The 26,413-nt window shown below is 48.0% G+C and overlaps 8 protein-coding genes across 8 annotated transcripts; 4 read left to right on the top strand and 4 right to left on the bottom strand.

Moving 5' to 3' along the window:
• Nucleotides 1–714: 714 nt before the first annotated feature.
• Nucleotides 715–3,245, bottom strand: BP5553_08342 (Arginase; the record flags this gene model as incomplete). The annotated part of the gene is made up of 4 exons (XM_032016965.1): nucleotides 715–1,133; nucleotides 1,193–1,454; nucleotides 1,506–1,569; nucleotides 1,624–3,245. The coding sequence occupies 4 exons, from the start codon at nucleotides 3,243–3,245 to the stop codon at nucleotides 715–717; spliced, it is 2,367 nt and encodes a 788-aa protein (XP_031867256.1).
• A 1,442-nt stretch (nucleotides 3,246–4,687) lies between these two features.
• BP5553_08341 (Glyceraldehyde-3-phosphate dehydrogenase) lies at nucleotides 4,688–5,837 on the bottom strand (the record flags this gene model as incomplete). The annotated part of the gene is made up of 3 exons (XM_032016964.1): nucleotides 4,688–4,893; nucleotides 4,943–5,627; nucleotides 5,709–5,837. The coding sequence occupies 3 exons, from the start codon at nucleotides 5,835–5,837 to the stop codon at nucleotides 4,688–4,690; spliced, it is 1,020 nt and encodes a 339-aa protein (XP_031867255.1).
• Nucleotides 5,838–8,163: 2,326 nt separating this feature from the next.
• Nucleotides 8,164–9,031, top strand: BP5553_08340 (Mitochondrial cytochrome c oxidase subunit IV; the record flags this gene model as incomplete). Its single annotated transcript, XM_032016963.1, has 3 exons — nucleotides 8,164–8,425; nucleotides 8,597–8,790; nucleotides 8,945–9,031. The coding sequence occupies 3 exons, from the start codon at nucleotides 8,164–8,166 to the stop codon at nucleotides 9,029–9,031; spliced, it is 543 nt and encodes a 180-aa protein (XP_031867254.1).
• An 814-nt stretch (nucleotides 9,032–9,845) lies between these two features.
• On the bottom strand, nucleotides 9,846–11,768 carry BP5553_08339 (p-loop containing nucleoside triphosphate hydrolase; the record flags this gene model as incomplete). Its single annotated transcript, XM_032016962.1, has 2 exons — nucleotides 9,846–11,242; nucleotides 11,318–11,768. 2 exons carry the CDS (start codon nucleotides 11,766–11,768, stop codon nucleotides 9,846–9,848), a joined length of 1,848 nt encoding a protein of 615 aa, XP_031867253.1.
• A 957-nt stretch (nucleotides 11,769–12,725) lies between these two features.
• On the top strand, nucleotides 12,726–15,216 carry BP5553_08338 ((Trans)glycosidase; the record flags this gene model as incomplete). Its single annotated transcript, XM_032016961.1, has 8 exons — nucleotides 12,726–12,804; nucleotides 12,889–13,013; nucleotides 13,069–13,168; nucleotides 13,223–13,335; nucleotides 13,386–14,077; nucleotides 14,126–14,461; nucleotides 14,509–15,139; nucleotides 15,190–15,216. 8 exons carry the CDS (start codon nucleotides 12,726–12,728, stop codon nucleotides 15,214–15,216), a joined length of 2,103 nt encoding a protein of 700 aa, XP_031867252.1.
• Nucleotides 15,217–15,613: 397 nt separating this feature from the next.
• Nucleotides 15,614–17,679, top strand: BP5553_08337 (ATP synthase subunit beta; the record flags this gene model as incomplete). The annotated part of the gene is made up of 9 exons (XM_032016960.1): nucleotides 15,614–15,624; nucleotides 15,711–15,856; nucleotides 15,965–16,050; nucleotides 16,108–16,150; nucleotides 16,209–16,763; nucleotides 16,812–17,197; nucleotides 17,249–17,390; nucleotides 17,461–17,542; nucleotides 17,595–17,679. The coding sequence occupies 9 exons, from the start codon at nucleotides 15,614–15,616 to the stop codon at nucleotides 17,677–17,679; spliced, it is 1,536 nt and encodes a 511-aa protein (XP_031867251.1).
• Nucleotides 17,680–21,685: 4,006 nt separating this feature from the next.
• On the top strand, nucleotides 21,686–22,375 carry BP5553_08336 (uncharacterized protein; the record flags this gene model as incomplete). The annotated part of the gene is made up of 1 exon (XM_032016959.1): nucleotides 21,686–22,375. One exon carries the CDS (start codon nucleotides 21,686–21,688, stop codon nucleotides 22,373–22,375), a length of 690 nt encoding a protein of 229 aa, XP_031867250.1.
• Nucleotides 22,376–23,542: 1,167 nt separating this feature from the next.
• Nucleotides 23,543–24,958, bottom strand: BP5553_08335 (uncharacterized protein; the record flags this gene model as incomplete). The annotated part of the gene is made up of 5 exons (XM_032016958.1): nucleotides 23,543–23,845; nucleotides 23,891–23,939; nucleotides 23,985–24,152; nucleotides 24,180–24,321; nucleotides 24,883–24,958. 5 exons carry the CDS (start codon nucleotides 24,956–24,958, stop codon nucleotides 23,543–23,545), a joined length of 738 nt encoding a protein of 245 aa, XP_031867249.1.
• Between the last annotated feature and the right edge of the window lie 1,455 nt (nucleotides 24,959–26,413).

Genomic DNA, 26,413 nt, shown 5'->3' with positions numbered 1-26,413 from the left:
GGTAGAGTAAGGTAGTAGGGGGTGTCCGGAGCCTAAGGCAACGATAGTAAGGTTTTGTCAGACGATCCTACAATTAGAAGGGTTTTAAGGCGCAAGGCGGAGCACGGGCTTAACGAACTCAATCGATTAACTTATTAAAAACACCAACCACGGAAGTGTTGGTGGTGGGAGGAGTGGTGGCTCGCCAATGGGTATGCCCGCTAGTGATGCGCTGGCAGATGGCTGGCGAGTGGGCGCCGAATAGTGCCTACTCCTCACCTATGAGCGATATATATACAGGATTAGAAAGTTTAAGAGAGGGTACGCGGGGACCGTAAGTTGATTTAAAAGCTGCGAGTTTCTGAATTATCTTCGGGAGAAGGGAGGATGAGAAGAGACTTAGAGATCAGTAGATCGGTACTAGTGGTTAGGATTGCGGAAATCTATGAAGAACTACCAGGACAGGCGACAAGCTTCAAGCTACTCCTCTATTATACGAATCGCACCCTCCTAGCCACGGTAGAGTACAATGTAAAAGTTCTTCAAATTCGCTATGTGCTATGTACTACAGCTACAAAGAGGCACGTATCCGTCCGCCCATCTCGCCATGTATCTAACTGTAAACGCTCGCTTTAATCCCGCAAATTTGAACAGCAGCCAACCTCCCCTGCTCAAGAAATGAACAGGATGATCTTCAGAGAAGGCCGGAAATATAAAAACACATGAGTTATAGAATCAAGGAATGCCACCCGCCCTGCCATCAACAAGCATGCGAGTACCCGTTGATGATTCCTCGGGAAGTCCCCTGGTACTACTACCCGCAGTTAACTCTTCCTCCTCGGTCTCATCCGGATCACCCCCGTAGATGCTCTCCCAGTCATTAACTTTCTCCAGCACCCAGCTCTCGGCCTCCTTCTCGTACTTCTTCAACATCCTCCCGAGGCCAGTAACTTCGCTCTTCTTCACGGCGCCAAACCGATTCTTGCGGACGCGTTTGGCATTATCTTCGTCGTTCCAACAAGAATGGTCGCTAGAGACGTAGATCAGGGAGTTTTGTTTGTACCATGATGAAAGGTTGGGGTCGGTTTCGGATTTGACGGGTCGGAGAGAGCCTGTTACGTAGGAGAGGACGCAGGGGATGCGAGCTTTGACATCTGTTTTGTAAAAGTTTAAGTCAGCTTTTAGGAGGACGTTGAAGGGGCGGGGGATGTACCTCGTGAGGTGAGGAGTTGTTTTATGCCCAGATAGGCGTCACCCACTCCTAGCAGAACGATTGGGGCAGATATGTTGAGTTGCAAGTGGTTATCCCACAGATAGCTCAGAAGATCCTTAGATAGTTGCTGGATATCAACCTCGGTGCTGTTAGGCAAGTAGGGCTGGTTATCAGTAGGCTTGATCTCTCGAGGGAAGTTGATGTCGATAACGCCGAAACCATTTGCGATAGCCCAGTCGACATATGGCAGCAAATCGTTCACCTACACACTTGTCAGTTAAGATGGGGATATGTGTGAAGTAAAAATACGAACCACCCAGGCATTATGCGGTAATACTGAATTATCGAGAGAATCTGCTTGCGCTACTATCTCAGGCCTATATTATCCATTCAGCGAAGCCCACCGGAGATCTAGAGGCCAAAAAACTTACGGATCATGTACAATGAGCATTATTTTCCGCGCTTGATGAATCATAGGCGTGACCAAGACCTGATTATCAAAGGATTTGCAGATTTTGTTCCGCAGAATAGGCATCGTGATCATGTTGTGCTTCTCGCTGAGGATTTTCTTTGCATAGGCTCGAACCACCTCGCTCAGTCTCGACGCATTGCGGTCTTCCATCTCCCTGATGGGGACGATACCGGGCCGCATGCAATCCCAATACGCGCTTTGATATGCTCTCACATGCTCAAGGTCGCGCGCCGCCTTTTTATTCAGGGGTGGAATCGACTCCATCCTCTCTGGGGGCTCGCCCATCAATGTCTTCGCGACGGCAAGGGCTGATCTCGATATAGCACGTAAATTGTATCCGCCCTCAAGACAGACAGCCAGCTTTCCGTTCGCCAGAGACATGAGCATGTGTGTCATGTGGGAGTAGCAAGCCGGAGACACATAACAACCTCCCAGCTCATCGCCTGCAGCAGCATCGAATCCTGCAGATATGATAACTAGGTCTGGGTCAAATTCCTGGGCAATTGGCATGACGATCTTTTGAAACGCTGCCATGTATTCGCCATCGCCCATGCCTTGCTCGTGCCAGCCTATGTTGACATTTCTGCCGACTCCGAGTCCAGCGCCACAGTTCTCAGGTCCTCCATCCGGAAGTCCTTCGTCCTCGGGTTGGCCTGGATAAAATTGCCCATTCTGATAGACATGGAGGGAAATATAAAGAACATTCGGGTCTTCATAGAATATATTCTGTATGCCGTTTCCGTGATGTACATCCCAGTCGAGAATGAGAACCTTGCGACAAACATCGGGGTAGTCTTGCATGCAAACTTTGGCAGCAATAGGGACATTATTGAAGATGCAGAAACCCATGGATTCATTATGCTCGGCGTGGTGGCCGGGCGGTCGGATGACTGCGATAGCGTTCTTGACTCGACCTTCGACGACGTTCTTGCAAGTTTCGATAGCACCACCGGCGGAGATCAGCGCAGCGTAGTGTGTTAGAGTGCCAACATACAGCGACTTCCGGCCCTCGTCAAATGTAATTGTCATGGCCCGAAGCTCGGCAGGAGATTTGTACGATAGGGAGCGAACCCATTCATAGTGTGATGCAGTATGAGCTGTGCAGATCTCATCTTCTCGAGCCTCCCGTGCTTGGATACGTGCCATGTACCGTGTTGGTGATATCTTCAAGATATTGTCAAGATCAGAGTCACTCCCTTCATATATCAGACCAGCATCTCTGAACTCCCTCATAATGGCCTCTATCCGGCGGGGGTCCTCGGGGTGATGAGGGTTGGCCGAGAAATCAGCATTGGCGTGATACTTCATCCTATCATCGTAGCAGCATCCGGTAGGCAGAAGTAATCTTCGGAGAGCGTTGGATGTTGTGGTGGTTTCTGTTGTTCGTTGTGACTGACTTGGTGAATGGTCTTCGGTTGACTCAGTGAGATCATTTGATTGGAATGGGTGCAGTTCTCGAGGGTCCATAAAACCGTTTTGTACGTTGGCATTTGCCGAATACCGAAGCTCATTTCCTTGCATGATGGTATCGGTATCAACCTCGCTGCTTTGCAGCATCGTGCCCGACAGTGCTAGGTCCATGGCGAGCGATGGACCCCGGACTCAAGACCGAAGCGCCCGCCTGAACCTGGATTAGAAATATGAAATGTAACTATTCCAGCATTCAAAATGCCTTGAAACTTGTGGTGCAAGAACCTGTGGAAAATATAGCAGGTACAGCTCTGTAGACAAAATTAGATTCCATTCATAGAGAATAATAAGATGAGATTGTGTGAATCTCATGGGGTGAAGAGAGGAGAGGTAGAAGCCAAGCATAGTGCACGAGTCAAAAAGTCATCATTCACCAAATATGGCTGAAGGATGAAGGGGAACCAAGGAAAGCTCGAGTATGGAGCAAATAGGGGGAAGGGGAGCTTCAGGAGGAGCCATGAGTAGAGGTGTGGTAATAAGGCCATGTGATCTGGTGAATAGAGGCAAACGGTCAATGCCGTGCATCATTCCCTCTCGAAATATCGATTCTGCTGGAGAATCCGACTCAGATCTGGCTTTCAGTTGCAGCCAATCGCCTCAATATAAAAACATAGGTAAGTACGGCCAACAGCAGCGGTGCGACGCGGAAGTGGAAGCCCAGGCAAGGTAAGTTAAGTGAAATGCGCAACTGAACTGACCTCTAACTTTTCTGTTCCCTTTCCCGATCTGCACACCGCGCGGTGTCCTTAATCGTCGGCTATATAATCTTTAGCTACTAGACTATGTCACCGCATATACATTGTGGATCGCGGTGAAAATGGTATAGTGTTGCGTGTTGAAGGTGAGGACGGTATATCGTGGTTTAATGCGGATTAAGATCGAAGGTCGATGGCTCTGAGAGACGCGATTCGTGAGCTGGTCTGTCAACGAGCGCCGCCTTAGCGCCACCGCTCACAAGGGACTTGGCGTAGGGCGGCAGCCAATACTTCTTCAACCAAGGTGGATGTCCGCCTTTACAACAATTATTCATAGACTGTGATAAGTGTACTAAGAAGACTAAGTAAAGTAATTTAATTGGAAATTCTGAATCGCATAAAGTGTGGGAGTTATAGGAGTGCGATTGATGTTACGCTAATAAAAATGCTTCGTCGGCGTATAGGAACCAGATATATTCTCATTTCTCTGGTTACCAACGACTTATAGTACGCCTATAAACACAGCTATCGTGAGACAAGGTGCCCCGAGGCAGCTAGAAGAAATCGAAATCACTCATTGACCTTGGACAACATATTTCGACACAGAGTTTTGGCTGTCGATGCAAAATTTATTATTTTCAATATCAGTCAATTTGCCAAACGAGCTGCTCTAATTCATAATATCCGTTACTGACATTCCGCCTACCCGGCCTAACATCACCTCTGTAATGAATAAAAACTTTTGTTTTTAAATCTGATCCTTCCATCCCGTCAAAGCCTGCCTTTCAAAACATCTCTGCGAACGAAAACAAGCAATCAGAATAGGTTATTTATCATCACAGTGTAGGAAGTAAACTCCTACTTGGATGCAGCATCAACCTTCGCAATGTAGCTGAGAAGGTCAAGAACACGGCGCGAGTAACCCCACTCATTGTCGTACCAGGCGACCAATTTGACGAAGTTGTTGTTCAGGGAGATACCGGCCTTGGCATCGAAGATGCAGGAGTTGTTGTCGCCGATCAAATCGGTGGAGACGAGCTCGTCTTCGGTGTAGGAAAGAATGCCTTTGGGAGGTTAGCAGGGAAAGACAGGTGTTGGGACTTTAAGACATACCCTTAAGAGGACCCTCGGCGGCCTTCTTCATGACAGCCTTGATCTCATCGTAAGTAGCTCCCTTCTCAAGACGGCAAGTCAAGTCGACGACGGAGACATTGGAAGTGGGGACGCGCATGGACATTCCAGTAAGCTTGCCGTTGAGGGCTGGGATAACCTTTCCGACGGCCTTTGCGGCACCGGTGCTGCTGGGGATGATGTTCTGGGCAGCGGTACGTCCTCCACGCCAATCCTTTGCGGATGGTCCATCAACTGTCTTTTGGGTGGCAGTGTAGGAGTGGATGGTGGTCATGAGACCCTCGATGATGGTGAAGTTGTCGTTGATAACCTTGGCAAGAGGAGCCAGGCAGTTGGTTGTGCAAGAAGCGTTGGAGATGACATCGGCGTCGCCCTTGTAGGTCTCCTCGTTGACGCCCATGACGTACATAGGGGCATCAGCAGAAGGAGCCGAGATGACAACCTTCTTAGCACCGCCCTTCAAATGGGCCTTGGCCTTCTCTGTGGTGGTGAAAACACCAGTGGACTCGACGATATAGTATGCGCCCGTCTCGCTCCATGGGATTGCTGCGGGGTCCCTCTCCGTGTAGAAGCGGACAAGCTTGCCATTAACCTCCAACCCGTTGTCGAGCGCCTTGACGGTGCCCTTGAATTTACCATGGGTAGAGTCATACTTCAACATATATGCCTGCGTCGCGTTGCGCGATCAGCTGGGTGCTCATTGCAAAGACTTCTCTATCGCGTCCGATAGCGGGGTAGTGAGACTTACGGCGTAGTGGGGTTCGATGAAAGGGTCGTTCACAGCGACGATGTCAATGTCATCGTGCTCGACGGCATTGCGAAAGACGATACGGCCAATGCGGCCGAAACCGTTGATGCCAACCTTGACTGGTGCCATGATTCTGTGGTTGTGGATAGTTAGAATGGATGCGTTTTTTTTTTCTGTTGGGGTTAGGTTGAGCTGTGGCTCGGGATCCGAGAAGCTTTTCGGGCCTACTCGTAATCCAGGGCACGAAACCCAACGGGTCTGGGCGGATAGTGAGGGATATAATGTACGTACCAATTGATCGTGGGGATGTAGTGTAATGGAAGATGTTGCGGTGTTTGGGAGTGAAGTGTGGAGGATGTACGAAGAAAAAGAATTATGGTTTGGGGGAGGGGGGGAGGGGGAAGATATATGTGGTGGGGTGTTTCTTCGCCAATAAATATGTCATTGACATGAAATCACATCTGACGGGACTACGGGTACGCTACTCCGCCCTACCCCCTAAGGCAGGCGGATGCCCTGCAAACAGATAGCAATGGTCATGGTCAGAATGGCCGAGTCTTCTATTCTAATCGCGGCCCTACTCTGGACATCCTCTAATTAGTAATTAAGCACTCGTACCTCGAGTGAGACCGTGCTGAGCGTGTCCATCCAATTCGCCCATCTGACTCCATGACTCTGCCAGCGCTGTTGTAGCTGTAATCTTCTTGAAGCTTCCTTCAATTCAGATGATCAACAAACATAATATAGGGACAGCATGACGGCTCACCCCAGGGCCTAGGCAAGCATCCATTTAGTCCCGTTCAGTCCCGTCGGCTGCCATGGCGACGAGAGCAACAGACGCCACACTCCGCACCCGGAATGTTTCGGTCCCGCAAACACAGCTCACGATAATATGGAGAGCCGAATTATCGTGAGCCGTTGGAACCCCGTCTTTCTCTCTTTGCACCGCTCTGGCTCTGGGTTGGAGCTTGGGCATGTCCGTTGCATAGCGTTAGTTGGGTGGTTCCTCCCTGCGTACACGTACAAGGTGCGAAGTGAAATGTTCCACGCCATCTTATGCCACCCACGGCTGTAGAGCGAACTCCTCGATTGGTCTCCCCGAGGTACGGCTGTACATACACGCGGGTGGCTCATCCTTTTGTTTTTCCGACTGCATTGCCGTGGCTTTAAACACCTCATACCTCATACGAGTGAGCTGCTCCCGTACGAGTATACTTGGTTTCCCAAGGACCAGTTTGGAACACCAGGAAGCTGCTCCTCTTCTGGCAAAATATATTGTGGTAGAGGCCTTACCTGCCTTTAAGAAAACGCACTATCTTGTCTGGCCCCAGCACCCCTTCAAAAGTGCCGGTGTTGTTTCATGGGTTTGCCTTGGAGGAGCTTGGAAGCAGATCGATGGATTGATTATTTCGCCACACTCTTCACGGTTATTAGAGAGGTTGCAAGGGCGCTGATCGTCTCACGTGATATTCCAGTTAGTCTTTTTGATACCGGACAAGGAAAGGGTAAGTGCGTCGGCATTAATTTAGATATAATTACCATTGTGCGCGATTTATCCCAGGGAATACCACCACTTTCCAGGTTCATATTCCTTGGACGAGTATCAATCCCAGTATCACGTGATTGGTATTCAGAATCTTCCATGTAAGGGGGTGTTTAGAATGTCGAAGCCCTCCCTCCATGGATGTGTAATTATTAGTAGATGTAATCTATTATTTATCCAAATAGCTAAGATGCAGGGTATTGTATTTTGATGCCTCCTTCAGAACGTACCTACCTCGGTACTTTCCATTACCTAGTTAGGTACATCTATTTAAGTGGTTACCTAACAAACATTTGATTTGTAAATATAGAATGCTTATAACTGAATCGGCAAAGCGATAGAATTAAAACTCAATAATGCCGATATACAGCTCCAAAAGAGCATTAATAAGACTTGGTATGAGTGTTGTGGTGTAAATACCAGTGGGGAGGTTGATCCCGTACCAGCAAAAGACCAAGCCAAGGATCCCAGCAATTTCAATATCGAAGGCTATACAATGATACTACAGCCATAAATACTGACATTTTAAGCTATTAATTCCCTAAAATTATCTTACCATAAGAACAAGAAGGAGAAAAGAGAAATCTCGAAACCATCGCCGCAAAATCATGTGACGCAATCGTGCTGTTGTACTCCGAGGAGACGCCAGTCCAGCAGATTGAACGACGACACAAGCCACTCAAAGCTCGCTTATTAGCAAAATACCTTACGATTCCCAAGTTCCTTTCCTGACATCCGAGCTCCTCAGACGCCTCCGACAACCTTCTCCCTGTACCTACAGACGTATCGAAACTCAGCATCGCCATCGCCGTTGTGTGCTCACATCAATTGGGCTCCTCTTGTTGTTTTATTGTCCATCAACACCTCCTGCTCAACATCCACGTCAATTACCTCGCGCCCGGCTAGCACAACATGTTCCGCACCTCCTTGATCCGAAGCTCGATTTCGGCGCGAGCGGCCATCGTACGACCGGCCAACGTTCAAGCGGCGCGGAGAGTGGGTGTCGAGCAGCTACAGAAGAGACAAGCACACGCTGTCTCGAGCCCAACGCTCGCGGATATCGAGAAGAGATGGGATGGAATGCCACCGCAGGAGCAGGCCGAGTTGTGGATGGAGCTGCGCGATCGCATGAAGACTGAGTGGACTCAGCTGACGCTACAGGAGAAGAAGGCTGGTTTGTCTCCCTCTCCCTTCACGATTCTCGCATGGCAATTGCAATTGCAATTGCCCTCTGCCTTCTCCACATCCTCGTTGACTTTACATCCCCACTCCTCAACGTCACATGCTGGGCCAACCTAAGTCCCTTCCCTACGAATTCTATGCTGACCCAGTATCATACATATAGCTTATTACATCGCCTTCGGTAACCACGGTCCCCGTGCCCTCCCCCCTCCAGATGAGGGCTGGAAAGTTGCTGGATACACGGCTGCCGCCTGTATTGTCAGCACGATTATCTTCGTGATAATCCGTGCCTTTGGTAGCCCAGAACCACACACTATGAGCAAGGAGTGGCAAGAGGCTTCCAACGAATACTTGCGGGTATGTCCCATATCTTTCTTATACACGTTGTTATCGCATTCCCAATTTCACCATCCCAATTGGGGGAAGGGGTGCTACATATGTTTTGGCGGGAGTGAAGGCAATGCAAGGGATAGAAAACATGGCATGACTAACACGAACTCTCACCCAACAGGCACAAAATTCCGAGCCCATCTCCGGTCTCTCGTCCGAAGGCTACACTGGCAAGGGAATGGTACAGAGTCCCCCAAATAAGAAGTAAACCGTCCATTCCGCTCAACATTCTCCGCTTCTCCTCGACTCGGCCTTCAGTCCCTTGCATACGCTCTATCTATCGAACAAGATCTCGTCGCCTGTTTCTTTTGTTGCTGCGCTACTGCAGCTAGTGATTAGTCGGTGGGTGGTGCAATGGGGATGTTGTGCATATGAAGGAGGCCGGTGCGAGGAAAGTGGGAATATGTGTAGGATGGTGATAAGGAGGGCATTTGGAATTAGAAAAGAAAAAACTTGTAAAAGGATACTGTGCATATGTTTTTTTTTGTTGTTGTTGTGATCTGGTTGGTAGCTGCTTTAGAAGAAAACCCAGTTTGTTGATCAGCTTGTTCGTCTCACCTCGCCATTGAATGATGCCCACTATAATACATCAACCGGACATAAAGCATATGCAACACTAGGCATTTGATAAGTCTAATACTGGATACAGATATATATAATAACATGACTAGATAGCTTGACGCTACCCATTCCCAAAAAAAAAACAAATACTATCCTTATTAACAATACTGTTCTAATTAACAGCCAACTTATTCTAATATATTTCCATTAAATTGGAGAATTATTTAACAGAGTATGACAGTAGATGATCTCTGCGCAAGGCACCAGCTTCATTTTGGGCATTTTAATAATGAAATGAATGGTTGTATGGATTCCGTGAGCTATATACCTTATGTATGCCAAACTAGCTTGTTTAAACCATGTTGCCATTTCCGCATATCTACAAGCAACAACCTGCACATCGCCCGCCTTTCCCAGTACGCCACCCTCCAATATCGACATAAATTCATGAACCCACCAACCTACATCCCCGAACTCCCTACCTCCCTGAACTGCTCAAACCCCCCATGGGTCACAGGACCACCGTTTACTCTAGCATCCCAGTCCAACTCCTCCTTCTCATACGCCTCCTCGAAAAGCTGGCTCTGGCCTCTAGACCAACAGCGTGGCATTTTGGCTTTATCCTTATCTCCCCCTTCCTCGTCAACGCCAGAATCATGGCCTCGAGAGGGGGAGGAGTAATGGGACTCTACGAAATGCTCGTCGATGAGGCAGAAACGGATGCTAGATCCGGGAGCCCAGAACATGGTTTCCTGCAGCACTGACTCGAGGATCGAGCGTAGGCCGCGGGCGCCGATTCCTCCTCCTGCTGCTGCAGTTTCCGAAGGGGATTTAGTGCCATCGTTGTTGTTGTTTGCGGCGACTCCGAGGGCTTTTGAGGCAATAGCATGTAAAGCCGCGGTCGTGAAGCGTAATTGCACGCCAAACGTATTGAAGAGTGCTGTGTATTGCTTCACGAGAGAGTTGCGCGGTTCCGTGAGGATGGATACTAATTGGGGGAGAGAGAGGGGCGCTAGGGAGACGGTTATCGGGATGCGGCCGAGAAGTTCGGGGATCAGGCCGTAGGCCTGGAGATCTGCCGTTGTTACGTGGGCAAGAGTGTTTGGTGGTGGAGGTTGGGGGAAGTGGTGTTTTTGGGTGCCGTGTGATGGTTTAGAGACGGGAGGTGGTTCTGTGCTACGTAGTTGAGCACCGAAGCCGATGGATGAGCCCGAGGATAGGCGTTTACTGATTATCTTCTCAAGACCGACGAAGGCACCGGCGAAGACGAATAGGATGTTAGAGGTGTCGATGGTGTATTGTTCGCTTTTCCCGGTTTGATTACCTGTCATTCCTTGCGCTCCTCCACGCTCTACCCTTTCTGATCCTCCTCGAAAGCCCGACGCATTTTCTGTCTTGGAATTGCGGTCTGGTTTGGCATTTACTGTCACGGTAGTGCCTTCTATCATCTTGAGAAGGCCCTGCTGAACGCCCTCTCCTGAGACATCACGGCCGTGGGTCATGACGGCTGGTTTAGCTAGCTTGTCAACCTCGTCGAAGAATATGATGCCCGCCTCACATTTTGAGATTGAGTGGGAAGACGCAAGGAGGAGCCGCTCGATCGATGACTCAATGTCCGTTCCAATATACCCCGCTTGCGTAAGAGACGAGCAGTCTACAGTAGCAAAGGGAACTTCGAGGACCCGAGCAAGCGTTTGGAGGATATATGTCTTTCCTACGCCTGAAGGGCCAAGAAGCAGGAGATTTGATTTCTCTATGATGGTAGTATTGAGGTCTTCCAACGGCCTGGTCCCAATCTCTGCCTCTGGTTTTTGGCTGGCATTGAGATTAACAGTCTCAGGATGGCCAGGATATTCATCTAGTAGGGAAGGTATAGAATGTTAGAAAACGAGGAACGTCATGTGACTCATTGTAGAGAGTGATATGGGCATACTTTCAACTGGATGGGAAATCGGTTCTCGCTCTCTCCATTCCTGTCTTGCTTTCTGAGCCCGCCGTTCCTGCTCCTCTAATTCTTGCCGCCGGATCTCGCGGATGCGTTGGTAATGGCTGTAGATTGCCACACTGGTGACTTTCTTCGCCTTGTCTTGCCCAACAACAAACTTATCAAGATGCTCTTTCAGGAGCAATGGAGTGAGCCGCAGTACCCCATAGCGTGATGACTGGGCCAGAGGTCCCTTTGTTGGTTGTCCGGGCTCATAGATGGTGGAGTACCCATTCCCTTGGAAGTCGGAGCGGTGAAAGTGGGAGTTGGAGTTGGAGTTCTGGGATAGGGAGAACGAGGCGGTGGTAGATAGCGAGCGGCAATTTATTTGCGGCCGAATAACAATGATAGGGAGGGATGATGTCGACGTGAGGATGACAGCCCGGCCGAGGATGGGCATGGCTGCTTATAATGCGGACGTCTTATTGTCAATGTTCCAGCATGACTGTATGGCGATGTTAGAGAGGAGACTGGGCTCTGCTCTCGTCTCCTCGTGTCCTTGCCGGCCAGGTCCAGGGACAGTCACGGGGTTCTCGTGGTATGTACGAAGTACTGAGACAAGATATAGGTATGATATATGTGTGGAGGTACATGTACTTACGAAAGTACCTTTAGCTAGGCACTTTACCTTTGTTTTGTAGTACGAGGTAAGGGATTCCGAGGTGCAGAAGCGCAACCGGATGCGGGGTGAGTCGCAAGTACGTAGTAACTCGAGTAACTCGCACTGTAACCTTATCAATAGCATTGCAGTGGAGCGCTTAGCGACGCTTACCTGTACTAGGCTGGTACATAGCGAGATTGTGCAATTGGGTTAGTCTAAAGGCAATTGTTGTGCAATCATTATTGTTGCTGAAAATAGAAACTGCTTAAAAGCACAAGCGGCGATACAGCTAATTAATTGCCTTGGATTTTGCAATGTGCTCGAGTAACGAATCCACTACAACAAGAATAGGCCCTTCTATGGTGGCGTCGTCGGAGGGATGTACAATGCGTCCTCGAGCCACTGGAGGCTGGAGCACGGTCTCTCCGTGTCGTCTCGTACAGTACAGTGCCTATTCGTAGGGGTCTTGGCTCTTGGGCGCTGCTCGTCCGGTGGAATTGGCGGGAGCACCTCCGATAATGCTGTAAGTAGACGTCATTTGGTGGGACGAGGGAGGGTGGTGAGGCGCTCAACCAAATGCAAGGGAAAAACTCGCTATCGACTTCTGCGCTACTCGAGGTAGCAACTATGTGTTGCTTTCCTTTTGACCTCCCTCAAGATACCAGCGCATAAAGTACTCGTGTCTCTGGATTTGTTTGCCCCGCAGCTCAGGAAAGAAAACATCACCAAGTCACTTACCCAGAGGGCCACTTCAGGATGGGTAACACCAACGAAACTTCCTCCAATTCCCTCGTGGATGGCGGAGCGGCAGGCGGGCTTCCAAATGATGGCACAGGTGAGTCGGGCTCGCAGAATCTTCCCCCCTTCTCGGCGACCCATTGGACTCGTTTGCACATAGCTAATACTTCCTTACTGCCAGGCGTTGTCAAGCTCGATCCATGGCTCGAACCCTTCAAAGAGCCCCTCCGGGAACGCTACAGTAAAGTACAGCAGTGGATTTCGACTATCAACGAAACCGAAGGAGGATTAGAGAAATTTAGTAGAGTTCGTCGGGCTCGTTCCATCCATTGAACAACCGAAGCTGACGCTGGAGTATCAGGGAACGGAGAAGTTTGGCTTCAATGTGGACAAGGACAATAATATCACCTATAGAGAATGGGCACCGAATGCGACGCAGGCGTTTCTGATTGGTGACTTTAGTAACTCTCTCTTCAGCGATGTACCTCCTTCGGGGGCCGACTAACACCCCGCAGATGAGTGGAATCGAGAATCACACCCTATGAAGAAGGACCCATTTGGGGTTTTCGAAGTCGTCATCCCAGCGAAGAATGGAAAGCCTGCCATAGAGCACAAATCCAAGATTAAAGTAAGCCTGTGGTTTCTAGCTCTGTGCCATTCCTCCTGCTAATGTCCCAGCTCTCTATGATCACACCCTCGGGAGAGCGAATTGAACGAATTCCTGCATGGATCAAATATGTCACACAAGACCTCGAAGTTTCTCCGGTTTACGATGCCCGATTCTGGAATCCTCCTCCCTCCGAAAGATATGTCTTCAAGCACCCACGGCCGACCAAACCCGAGAGCGCGAGAGTATACGAAGCACACGTTGGCATTTCTTCTCCTGAGTTGGGAGTGGCTTCATATAAGCAATTCACAAAGAGCATGCTGCCGAGGATAAAGCACCTGGGGTACAACGTCATCCAGCTCATGGCGATTATGGAGCATGCCTATTATGCAAGCTTCGGATACCAAATCAACAGCTTCTTCGCAGCGAGTAGTCGATATGGTACACCTGATGACCTGAAGGAGCTTATTGATACGGCACATGGTATGGGCATAGTAGTACTGTTGGACGTGGTTCACAGCCATGCCTCAAAGAACGTCCTAGATGGGCTGAACGAGTTTGACGGCTCCGACAGCTGCTATTTCCACGGTGGCCAGAAGGGTACGCATGAGCTGTGGGATAGTAGGCTATTTAATTATGGTAGCCACGAGGTCTTGAGGTTTCTTTTGAGTAATTTGCGATTCTGGATGGACGAATACCACTTTGACGGATTTCGATTTGACGGTGTTACGAGCATGCTTTATACCCATCATGGAATTGGAACGTAAGTTTGGTGCACCCTTGTGAGGTTACACTGCTAACTTGGATGTAGGGGATTTTCAGGAGGCTATCACGAGTACTTCGGTCCTGGAGTTGATGACGAAGCTGTTGTCTATCTCATGCTGGCGAATGAGATGTTGCACGAGCTGTACCCGGAAGTTATTACAATTGCAGAAGATGTCTCGGGCATGCCAGCTTTATGTCTCTCCCTGTCGTTAGGTGGTATCGGCTTCGATTATCGATTGGCGATGGCTATCCCCGACATGTGGATCAAGATCTTGAAGGAAAAGAAGGACGATGAATGGGATATGTCAAATATTACCTTCACATTGACAAACAGGCGCCATGGGGAGAAGACAATTGCGTATTGCGAAAGTCACGATCAAGCGTAAGTTACACTCGGCCTATCTTCGATTGCCCTACTAACTCCTTTAGCTTGGTCGGAGATAAATCCCTTATGATGCATCTCTGCGACGCTGAAATGTACACGAATATGTCCACCCTTACCGAGTTTACACCTATAATCGAACGCGGAATGGCCCTGCACAAGATGATCCGCCTCCTTACACATGCTCTCGGTGGAGAAGGATATCTCAACTTTGAAGGAAACGAGTTTGGACACCCTGAATGGCTCGACTTCCCTCGTGCCGGAAACGAGAACAGCTTCTGGTACGCACGCCGCCAATTCAACCTTCCAGATGACCATCTCCTCCGCTATAAGTTCCTAAACGAATTTGATGCCGGCATGAACCGTACGGAGGCGAAGTATGGCTGGTTACACTCACCACAAGCTTATATCAGCCTGAAGAACGAGTCAGACAAGGTTATCAGCTTCGAGCGTGCTGGGTTGATTTGGGTGTTTAATTTCAATCCCACCCAGAGCTTTACAGATTACAGAATTGGAGTTGAAGTGGCCGGGACTTATAGGGCTGTTCTTAATACCGACTCCAAGGACTACGGAGGGTTCGAGAGGATCGACTCTGGCACTAGGTTCTTCACGACCGACCTTCCGTGGAACGGCAGAAAGAACTTTACGCAAGTTTATATCCCTACCAGGACTGCTCTCGTAAGCCAGCTCCCTCGACTTTGCGAAATATTTATGCTGACAGTTTCTAGGTTCTTGCGCTTGAGTCGACTCTTTGAGGATTGGCACGGATCGGTTGGGCGGGACAGGGATCATAGAGGTGGTAATTTGTTATTGTAAAGTCAATTAATTGACTTCGTAGCTATATCAGCACTGGCTTTGCTAGAGAATAATGATGAATCGTAATTGAAAAGCAACTCACATATGTCGTACTATTAAATCTATAAGATATGCTTGTTTTGTGCATTGCAAACGGAGTGTAATCAACGAGGGATAAAATCCTGCTCGGGCGAATTCGGCTGTTGTTGACGTGGTCACGTGCACGCTACGCTAGACGAACATTGGGCACTGTCCTTCAAGCTTGCCGACGAAGACCTCATTTTCCCTAGACTCCACGACTGCCATCGACTTCCGTATCTCCACCCCCATCTCCAACGCTCTTCTTCATCTCTCAAGATGTTCAGGAGGTATGTATTGACCCCTTAAGCCAGTTTTTGATCTCCCAATTGGCTGCAACGGACCAATTGAGCTGACACGGGTTGTTTCGTTACAGCGCCCTTCAAAAATCCGCCGTCCGGGCCTCGAGGAGCGCCTTCAAACCAGCAATCTCTACTGGACTAAGAGTTGCAGGTGCTCGATTTGCGAGCGACGCTGCCCTCCATGGCAAGATCCATCAGGTCATTGGTGCCGTTGTGGATGGTGAGTGAAAAATTCTTCCCGACGACGACACGAAGCTCGGCCGCGCGTGGAAACATGAGCCGAGGAGCTTGGAACCTGATGGAATCAACATACTAATGGTCATCGCAGTAAAATTCGATACCGACAAGCTCCCTCCTATTCTCAACGCTCTCGAGACAGACAATGGTGGCCAAAGACTGGTTCTCGAGGTTGCAGTACGTCTTACCCGATCAACATAACCTTAATTGTTCAGGCACTAACGCATACAATAGCAACATCTTGGTGAGAATGTCGTCCGGACAATTGCTATGGATGGTAAGAATTTGAAACCCATTGAGATAACAACACAGGTATTGACAGGAGGCGCAAATAGGTACCGAAGGTCTCGTCCGTGGTCACCGGGCAACCGATACTGGAAACCCAATCATGGTGCCAGTCGGCCCAGGAACGCTTGGTCGTATTATGAACGTTACTGGTGATCCAATTGATGAGCGTGGCCCCATCAAGTATACCAAGAGACTACCGATTCACGCCGATGCTCCCCCCTTCACCGAGCAATCCACAGCTGCCGAGGTCTTGGTTACCGGTATCAAGGTCGTCGACTTGCTCGCCCCCTACGCTCGTGGTGGAAAGATTGGTCTCTTCGGAGGAGCTGGTGTCGGAAAGACTGTGTTCATTCAAGAGTTGATCAACAACATTGCGAAGGCTCACGGTGGTTACTCCGTCTTCACTGGTGTCGGAGAGCGTACTCGTGAGGGTAACGATCTGTACCATGAAATGCAGGAGACTTCAGTTATTCAACTGGATGGTGACTCCAAGGTCGCGTTGGTCTTCGGTCAGATGAACGAGCCCCCAGGAGCCCGTGCCCGTGTTGCTCTCACTGGCTTGACCGTTGCTGAGTACTTCCGTGACGAGGAAGGTCAAGATGGTAAGCTATGTTCCAGTCAAAATGTCTGGTGAATGCTAATTGCTGTAGTGTTGCTCTTCATCGACAACATTTTCCGTTTCACCCAAGCCGGTTCCGAAGTGTCTGCTCTTCTTGGTCGTATCCCATCTGCCGTCGGTTATCAACCAACTCTCGCCGTCGACATGGGTCTCATGCAAGAGCGTATTACAACCACCAACAAGGGCTCCATTACCTCCGTCCAGGCCGTCTATGTCCCCGCTGATGATTTGACTGATCCCGCCCCTGCCACCACCTTCGCCCATTTGGACGCCACAACTGTGCTTTCCCGTGGTATCTCTGAGTTGGGTATCTACCCTGCTGTCGACCCTCTGGATTCCAAGTCTCGTATGTTGGATCCCCGTATCATCGGACAAGAGCATTACGACACCGCCTCCAAGGTCCAGCAAATGTTACAAGTACGATCTCAACCCTATGATACTATATATTGTTGCTAACATAAGCCGCAGGAGTACAAGTCTCTCCAGGACATTATTGCCATTCTGGGTATGGATGAATTGTCAGAAGCTGATAAGTTAACCGTCGAGCGTGCCCGAAAGATCCAAAGATTCTTGTCTCAACCTTTCGCAGTTGCCGAAGTTTTCACTGGTAGTAAGTATCCTAATCTCTTCGAGTCAAAACCCTTTATGCTATATGATCTTCTCACTAACATTATTTACAGTTCCCGGTGTCCTTGTTGACCTGAAGGATACCATCCGGTCTTTCCAGGCTATTATGCAAGGAAATGGTGATGATCTACCTGAGTAAGTCTCCTCTGAAGCTACATAACTTATATTGTACTAATTCCCATTTTAGGGCTTCGTTTTACATGGTTGGAGATATAGATGCTGCTCGTGCCAAGGGAGAGAAGATTCTGGCTGATTTGGAGAAGAACGAGTAAGATTAGACGCTAGATGGACCGAAGTTGAGACTCAGGAGGAGTCACATGTATAGTTTTGCAGCACGTTGAATTAATGCGCACTAGTGGATAAAGCGAGCATTGATCTCAAGGGAAGCGCTGTGATTTTGTACAGATGGGATGTAAGTGGGTCGTGGTGCTTGGTGGTGGGGGTCGAAGAGAAAAGATTTGCGCTCGCCAACATCGTCGTCGCTTACCGCATCTCCTTTAGCTTGTAACACAACAACTCTTCTTTTCCTTTTGTGAATGCTTCATTCCACCTGAGATATTTGAAATGTGATGGTTGCCTTTTGCTTGTGGAAGTGTTGATATATTCCAACCGTCCCCCAAGCCTCTTTCTAATGAGGTTGTATCGGGCTCCTAATATTGGGGGGCTGCAGGCGGTCTTGCTTAGGCAATGCCTAGCTCTACGAAGGTCTCATAATCGTTGAATACTTCTATAGATATAGTCTTGTTGATTTTGTCACTGTTAGCAATTTCCTTTTCTTCCTTTTCCTCCTTTTCCTCCTTTTCCTCCTTTTCCTCCTTTTCCTTCTTGCCTCCGTGGATGAGGATGAACTGCTACCAACAATTCCGATGTCCTCTCCCACCGTCCCATTTTTCTACCTTCATTTTGAAAGGTTCCTCGACCGTGAGCCATTGCTCAAGCGAGATACCACTCTAGCCGTGCTAGGAGTAGTAGTATGATTAGACCTGTCTGAAGTCGTGGCAAGACGCGAGGTAGTGTAGTCAGCAGTTTCTCCTGAGTGGCAAGACACGGGGAGAGCTTGACGAGCGATAAGCAGGATGCCGTAAGCTTGATGGTGTATCTCCTATCACATCGAGCCCGAATAGATCGTTGAAATCGGTAGCCTCATCCAATTTCCCAAGTATTATTGCTACAGATCCCATTATATATATATATAGCGGTTATATTCCGTTCTGAGGAAGGTGCAGATTGTCAGCTAGGTCGAGAGCTTTTAAGTTGGTTAGAAGTCTCACATAGCTGGAAGTTTTAAATCAATGGAAGATTCACATAGACGGGAAGCTTCAATAGCTAGGCTTGGACTGTAGTAACTTACAGGAAACAGAAGTGCGAAATGATCACTAGATTCTTGGGTTTTGCCTTTCCTCAATTATTTTTGTCCGTATTATTATTAAATTCTTGAACTACTTGTTTACTGTCTATTACTCGACGGAGACCCAATCGGCGGTACTATAGGCGGCTCCAAGGCCCCGCTACCTGCCTTCCGTAAAGAAGCAGTCGGGGGCAGGAAGGAAGACCACATACCGTGACATTAGTTAAAGTCAAATAAGTTATTTCTACACTTTTATGGTATAATAATAGCTATGATGCCACGTACGGGGACACCCTCGCTCGGCCTCAAAACGACCGGCGGAAACTTCCGTTCCTAGTATACGACCGTAAGTACGGAAGGCGATACAAGATGGGGTACGTTGTTGGATTCTTTTATTCTCCCTGCATCTAGCCCTGTCTCCGGTCATATTCTCTTGTTCTTTGCATATGTGGAGAAGACCCGCGCTCGGGAGGCAGAAACGTAGGCTTCTTACTTGCTACTGATCTCACCGGTAGACCAGGTTATTGCATGGCCTTGCAGAGACCCACGAGGTGTTCGACAGCCTTACTCCATACCGAAGCCCTAACCCAGATCGAAGACGACCGGTAATTTAGTTGGATCCCGGAATAGTAAGGTGTAGCAAGATAAAGTGCTGTGCAATATGTAGGTTGGCAAACATCTGCAAGCCCTTCCCATGAAGAATAACTTACCCGACCAATCTTAGCATGTTTACAGACACTGACGATATGCCTCGATTCTGCAGGGTGGAGCGACCCCGCCGTTCGGGTGGTCTAATGTGTTGCAACCTCTTGGCGGTTGCTTCCCATAGATTAAAAGTTTGTGAGGAAGAGGGATAGTGAGCATATGTAGCAACGAACGGTCACGAGCAGGACATAGATAAATTCAGACCTTATATCAATACTATATTAACCCGCACCTAGTGTTTCCTACGTTACGGATGGGGCAGCAGCATAGAAATATTCTTACGAGTCGGTGGATATTTATAGAAAGCAGGAAGAAAGCGACGTAGTTAAAACCCCTCATTTAAGAGAGTCGGTAGTTGACTTGTGACTTGCGAGCGGTTACCCATTATCCGATATACTTGCTCTGATTACGAATTCCAATCGTCTGATCGCCCACATGGAACCAAGGTTAAATCACGCATAGGCAACACTAGATAGCAAATAGCAGAATCAGGAAGATGTAGTAGGAGTTCTCGGAGCGCTCTGATGGGACTCCGGGGGACGGCCTCCCCGCGTCAATAGAAACGGATAGTTTTCACTGCTTCAGGACTGAAATACTCGCCAATTAAAAGGTATGACATGATATTCAGATAGACGTGCAAAGTCAAACGAACTCAAACCCCAAGTTCTAACATAAATCTCCCAATCTGGAAGTTAGAAAACCGCTGAGGCTGCGGCATAGAAATTCGGAAATATGGGGTCAGTATGGCGACCACAATACTCTCAATGGAAAAGAATGAATCCATATTCTTGCTCAAAGACGTGAGTAGAAGGTGGACGTGTTCCATGCTTGCTAGTGCCATAGGGGTGGTGGTACATCATTAATAAGGTCGCATCCGATCCGATCCGAGGCCGTGGATGTATACATGGTAGCGTGCTCGGAACATCAAGAACAGTCATCCGAGATGCATGCTGCTCGTTGAAGCTTGGGGACTTACGAGTGGCCCCCACCTTGGCGATCGAGCTGCCTGCTGTCCGCTGCCCCGAGCACAAGGTAGAAACTACTGTGATGATGTTTTATCAGCTAGTAGTAGATACATCATATACGGTATGACCTGTTGCGTTGCCCTATTGGAGTTTGGAATTTGGAAAGCGTGATAGGTCTTCATATACGAGGCACATCTGATATACGCTATGCACGGAAACAGTAAACGAAGGATGAGGGTCAATCCCATTTTAGGTCTCGCAACTGCAACAATATCCTTGCAATAAATTGATAGGTTGTCGAATGCTCGTGATAGAGAGCTCGTACTCGACGTCCTCCCATTGACTATCGTTGATCCATTGCTGGGGACTACAACTTCTACAAGAAAGGTTTCGGGCCGTTATGTGAAATTGAAGTGCTTCGCACTGTGCAGCTGTGCCGCAATTCCACCGACTAAATAGGCTACATCGACACCCAAAAAATCCGATTGACCTAATTCTCGAGCGATTGATGATTTTGGCCGAGGTGCTGCCAGATGGGACAAAATTGTTCTAGACCCGTCCGGGTTACAGAGGATAACAATGTTAAGTCCCCGTAGGACTTGCTAGAGACAGAACTTAAACTATATTATACGTGGTTGTTAATGGGCACCATCAACACTATCAACACCGTAAACAATTCCAAGTACTCTTGGAAGTGCAGGGCTATTTCATTTGACAGAGCATTACATAGGCAAAGACACGGATGTAAATACAGCAAGAGGAAAGATCACGGCTAATAATAAATATTAAGACCTAATTAGCGTAGTATATGTTACCTTAGTGTTCTAATTATCACTTGAAAAGTGTTTGAATTCGTATGGAGCAATAAAACAACATGTTAAGGAGGGGTTTTACAAATTTTAGGCTATGCTTACAGTAATTCCTATAAAGGATTACCACACGGACGTTGCTAAATGTCAGTGCGGGTCTGAATATCCACATGACTGCCTTACTTCCCCAGGAATCTGACGCACTCGCGCCATAAGCTGCCCCCTGTAGCCTTAAAAAAATTGGCTTGCAGGAGATGCAAGAAGGTGTCGGGGTAAAATACCAGGATTCCTTTTGTTGGAAGTGGAGGAGGGGTTCCAAAATTGTTCAGACCCCAACCTGCCAAAGTTTAAAAAGAGGAGGATTAAAATGAAAGGTCCACTTTTTGATGCCCCCCAACATCAAACTGATCTCTCTTAATATTATCCCATTTATTAAAATAATCTTAAAAAAATGTCTTCTTCAAGAGCGCAACCTGGAGTTTGGAATGCAGCCAATGGCCCAAGGGTACTTACCGAAGCTCAACGGCAGAGGAAAAGAGAGCGCGATCGAAATAGCAAGAGAGAAGAAAAGCTCAAACAGCAACAACGGATGCAAGAACTTGAAGAGGCAAAAAACTCCGCGTCGAAACGAGTTCAAGAACTTGAAGCTCAACTTGAGAATTGCTGTTGCAAAAGGGGAGGTGCTACCAGACTTGATATGAGGAGATGCCAGAGTTCCGTCCATATTCCTACTGTGCATAACGCCTTACCGCCATCCAATTATTCAGATCCTACTACTTACCACCCAAGTAATCTCTCCCCTGACTATGCGTATCTGAGCAATGCTAACTTTGAAAAATCAGGCCCGGGGGCCATCCCTTGGGGAGATAAGGAGGCCAACTTATATCAAGAGAGTCTGACGTCTCCTGGATGTGCCACCGAGGGTAGCGCGGCCAGCTACTGTGGCTCATATTCCAATTACCAGGCCGACCCTCATCCAGACTCACGGCAGACCTCGTTCGAAGACCCAGAACCTCGAGTTGCACCTTATAATATAAACTATTCAGGAGTCTCCAGTCCTGACCAACCATGTTTTTCTCCAGCTTCTAATAATGTGGGTTGCTATCTCGGGTTTAGCATCCCCATAAACAGAGTTAGCTGACAGCCACAGTGGGGGTACACACGGGAATATTAATGAATCTTTCTCAATATATTACTCTAGACATCTGCATTTCGGGCGGTCTTCTCATATATATCAGTGACGACTTTTGGTTGAGATGGACGCTACAAGGAATACCACCTCCCTGTATCTCCATTGTGGGATGTAATTTAGTTAGATGATCCGTCGATTTGGAGGATTAATTTGTCTGGCACGAAACTTGCTTCTCCTTACCAACATAATCCATAATCGCTAGTAAGTTGAGCTGCACTAAGTATCAAAAGCTTCCTAACTGATACCTGTTTAAGATATAGACATAATTAATCCCCTGCGAGAGGCTAGTGCTCAAATAGCTACCACCAAGGTGATTTATCGGATCCTTAACAGGTACCATGGCTGACTCGTCATTCTCCAGGCTCATTAAAGCACATATTTACATGACGAAAATGCAATAAATGTATTCTCAGGGTCGTAATTTGGAATTCAGGAGACATATCGGGTCGCAGCAAAAAAGGAACGAGGTATGGCATAACATTCGGCAAAGATATCGTTTGTAATGGAAGGTAAAATAAATGACAAATGTGTGGGGGTTCGAAGTGCGACAAAAATTAAAATAATAACATATTCTAAGATTTAGAAAGACATGTGACGAGTTCAAGAAACGTGGCTGTAGAATCCCGATGGAGAGGTAAAGCTTGACGCATACTACTCCCCCCACGCGGCCGCCCCCAAAATGATGACTTTGCTTTTGCCATCATCTTCTTCACTTAGGGCTGTTATATTTTGAACTCCAGGTTAGGGTATCCTATAATTTTGCTCTGCCTTTCAGGGCTAATCGACCTTCTTGCACAGCTTTGTGTTTGAAAGAACTTCCCAGCTCTCGGTGCCCGGAGTAGCTTTCGCAGAGAAAATTCTATCCAGATCTAGTTTCGAGCGGAAGATCAGCAATCGGGGCAATTGCTTTCCCAGAAGGTACCTTGCCGATTTGGCCTGTTAATATCGGCCTGTAATCGAATAGAGAAGACCGAGGCAAACTTCCTCATGCCCACAAACTGAAAGGAAATAACAATGCAAACGAAGAAAACTATGGCGAGCATTGCTTCATTAACAGAAGCTGCCCCATTCGGACTCGCATCTCTAGGCGCTTTCGTAACTATATTAGTAAGCCTGTCACCCGTAGCGAATTGTGTATTTGTTAGATTGTTTGGCAATGCCGTCAATGATAATTGTGGAATCAGCAGCTTGCCTCCGAGTGGGATCAACAGCCATATCTGATACAAGAACAGCCACGCCAGGGTTGACCACATGACCACCAGTACCAGTGACGCCACCTCCACTAGGAGCAGTGATGGCGGTTTTGATATTAATCACAATCTTGTTGCCATTTAAAGTTATATTATGGCGTGTGAAGAGGCGACCACTGTTGAAGGCTAAGGTGCCTGCACTGTCGCCAGCGAAGAGGCCTTCATACGGCTAGTAACATGTAGGATAGGCGGTGGTTTTGGCTTGGTAAGGGACCTTGTCCGCTGTGAGTTTATTGAAGAGTGGCCCCATGACCTGGTGATTGCTAGAAAGGACCTAGTCATAATTATTGTTAAAGAGAGGGACATACATAGCTAGTCCCATAGATGACTGGACTGCGCCCGGCGAGTACCACATATATAGTCCGTTATCAGCGAAGTGATTAGCCAAGTTATAGAAACCACCGAGTCCTTTCCAGGAGAGATTAGCGTCGTAGGCATTGATGCATAGTGAAGTTCCTTCAGGGGTTAGCTTAGTTCTATGCAAGAATTAGATGGAGACTTACCGGCGCAGGGAAATTTCTGAAAATGCCTTTATAGTAACTTCAACCACAACGCCGAAACTCAAAGGTTCGGCTCCTTCAAGCGCCCAGAAAAAATCCGGATTCGTGTCCACGTTAGCAGTCATAAAGTCTCCAGCAGCGGTAACTATATCGAAAGAGGAGCTTGGTCAGCCCCTGCGTGAAGTACATCCTAGCTCAATCTCTGGAGTATGATGAGGAATCCCCGGCGTGCCATCCCAAATGCCATAACAAGAGACTATGCAATCCGCCTGCTAACCTCACAGTCTTGAGTTTCTGTTAGTAGAAGGTGCGGAAAAATTACTGTGTCACATACTTCACACTCTCCGACAACAATCGGTTTCTAAGCTCAACCTTACGAATATTAAATTCCGGAGCCGACTGTCACAGCTCCTCTTGTCCAATTCCCTCGACTAGTACACACGATTTTATCTAGGTTACGTAGTTGAAACTATGCGTATTGATAGCTGAGGAGCCGTAACTAGTCGACCTCAATCATGTCTAGTATTCCTGATAACTGGCCTGATATTGTGCGAGGCAGCAAATTTTACCCCTGCTTCAATGTGCTCTGCTCTCGCCATCATGGTATACTCGGGGAGCGATCCGAGGCGTCATGTAGCATCTTGGCCATTCGCGCGGTCCAGGTACTATTGTCTAATCTATCCCATGCAGACCAATTGGGGCTCACGGGCTGGTTGGAACTGCTCCGAGCCTCCCAGTAAGCCTTGATTTAAGGACACCTGAGATTTGTTGGTTTTTGCCATTGCGCTGACTGCTAGTTCTGCTATGCCGCACTGCATGAAGCTTCATCATAGGTAGACTGGCTTGCCCCCAAAACGTTGAATATCTTGAAGCAAGCAGCTCCGGGTTGGGCAACACGAAGCAAGGTCCCCTTAATTGTAGTGCTCAGGGTAGTCTAATTTGATGCTACAGGGTAGCATGAATATCCTTCGTAGCACTTGCACTGGTACGCTTAGCCGTTCAATACTGCTATTGAGCCCTCATGTGTCTGTTTTTCTACTACCCCTGCATCAACACCGACAATTGACCAGAAGATACCTAGGAAACAACGGAATTTCATTTCAAGAGCAGTTTTGAGCTTGAAATGTTTATACGGAGGGTGAAACGCTTGTATATATATGGATATCAGATGATAGTCCTTGGCAATAAACTCGGGTATTGGCATCGCGGCTGCGTTCCAGAGATTCTTGAATCGTTCAAGTTGGTGATTTGATTCATCCTGAATATGGCATTGCAATCGTCGATCGACGCATTTTGAGACCCGTTTGTGACACTTCAACATATGCTAATAAGTTAAGCCCGGCTGAGCAGAGTATACTTCAACAAGTACACTTCTACCGAAGATAAACACTTACTCGGCATTTATTTCATCGTTGTGGGGCAGAGACGTAGACCCCACACTACCAGGGAATTTCTTATCCTGGCTATTTACATGGCCAAAGCTGTTTAGCCATCGGAGGAAATATATTCGGCTTGTCTCAAAAAGAAAAGCGAGGTCCAATAGTGGATATGCTTGAACTGACATAGGCTTGTACACTCTAGACGTACGATACCAAATTCAACTGCATAAACAGAGAATGATCCTTATGTAACACCCTTCGACTAAAATAACATGGGAATAACACGGTTGTGCGAATGCCCGAACACATGTAACTGTAAACAAACCAGCAATGTCGACAGGCTCTTCGAGTGTGATATTTTCCCTAGTCGTGACTTGTTAGATGAACCTTCATGAGACCTTGACCACTAAGCCATATCCCGGTCATGAACGAAGCGTGGGGGGCAATGTTTTGGAGGTAGACACGATATCCATATAAGCGAAAACACGAGATATCTTCATCCTCGTCTGGGCTGGTGAAGACCCATATAATCGGCCCAGGGGCTTCTAGTCCCATCAAAAAGGGCCCCAGGAGCCAAGTTTGATCCGGGCCGGGCTAAGGGGATATGAGGGCGAAAGGAAGGTGCATCACTGGCATATTGGCATAGTAATGTGCGTCTTGTAATGCAAAGAGACAGACTCGGGAGATATAACCTAGACTCGGGAGATATGGCCTAGACTCGGGATGAGATCCAACATGAGCTGATGTTGGAGCGATCTTGATCTTCGAAGGTGATGTTACGGAGTATGTGGGGTGAGATTAAGCTTAATTGAAGTCCCACTTCGAACCCCTGAGACAGCGATATCTCGCTTCTCATTG

The sequence above is a fragment of the Venustampulla echinocandica genome (assembly GCF_003357145.1).
Source record: "Venustampulla echinocandica strain BP 5553 chromosome Unknown scaffold_7, whole genome shotgun sequence".
NCBI classification, from domain to species: domain Eukaryota; kingdom Fungi; phylum Ascomycota; class Leotiomycetes; order Helotiales; family Pleuroascaceae; genus Venustampulla; species Venustampulla echinocandica.
The sequence above is the reverse complement of the archived record's forward strand: the minus strand, read 5'-3'. Positions and strand labels throughout refer to the sequence as shown.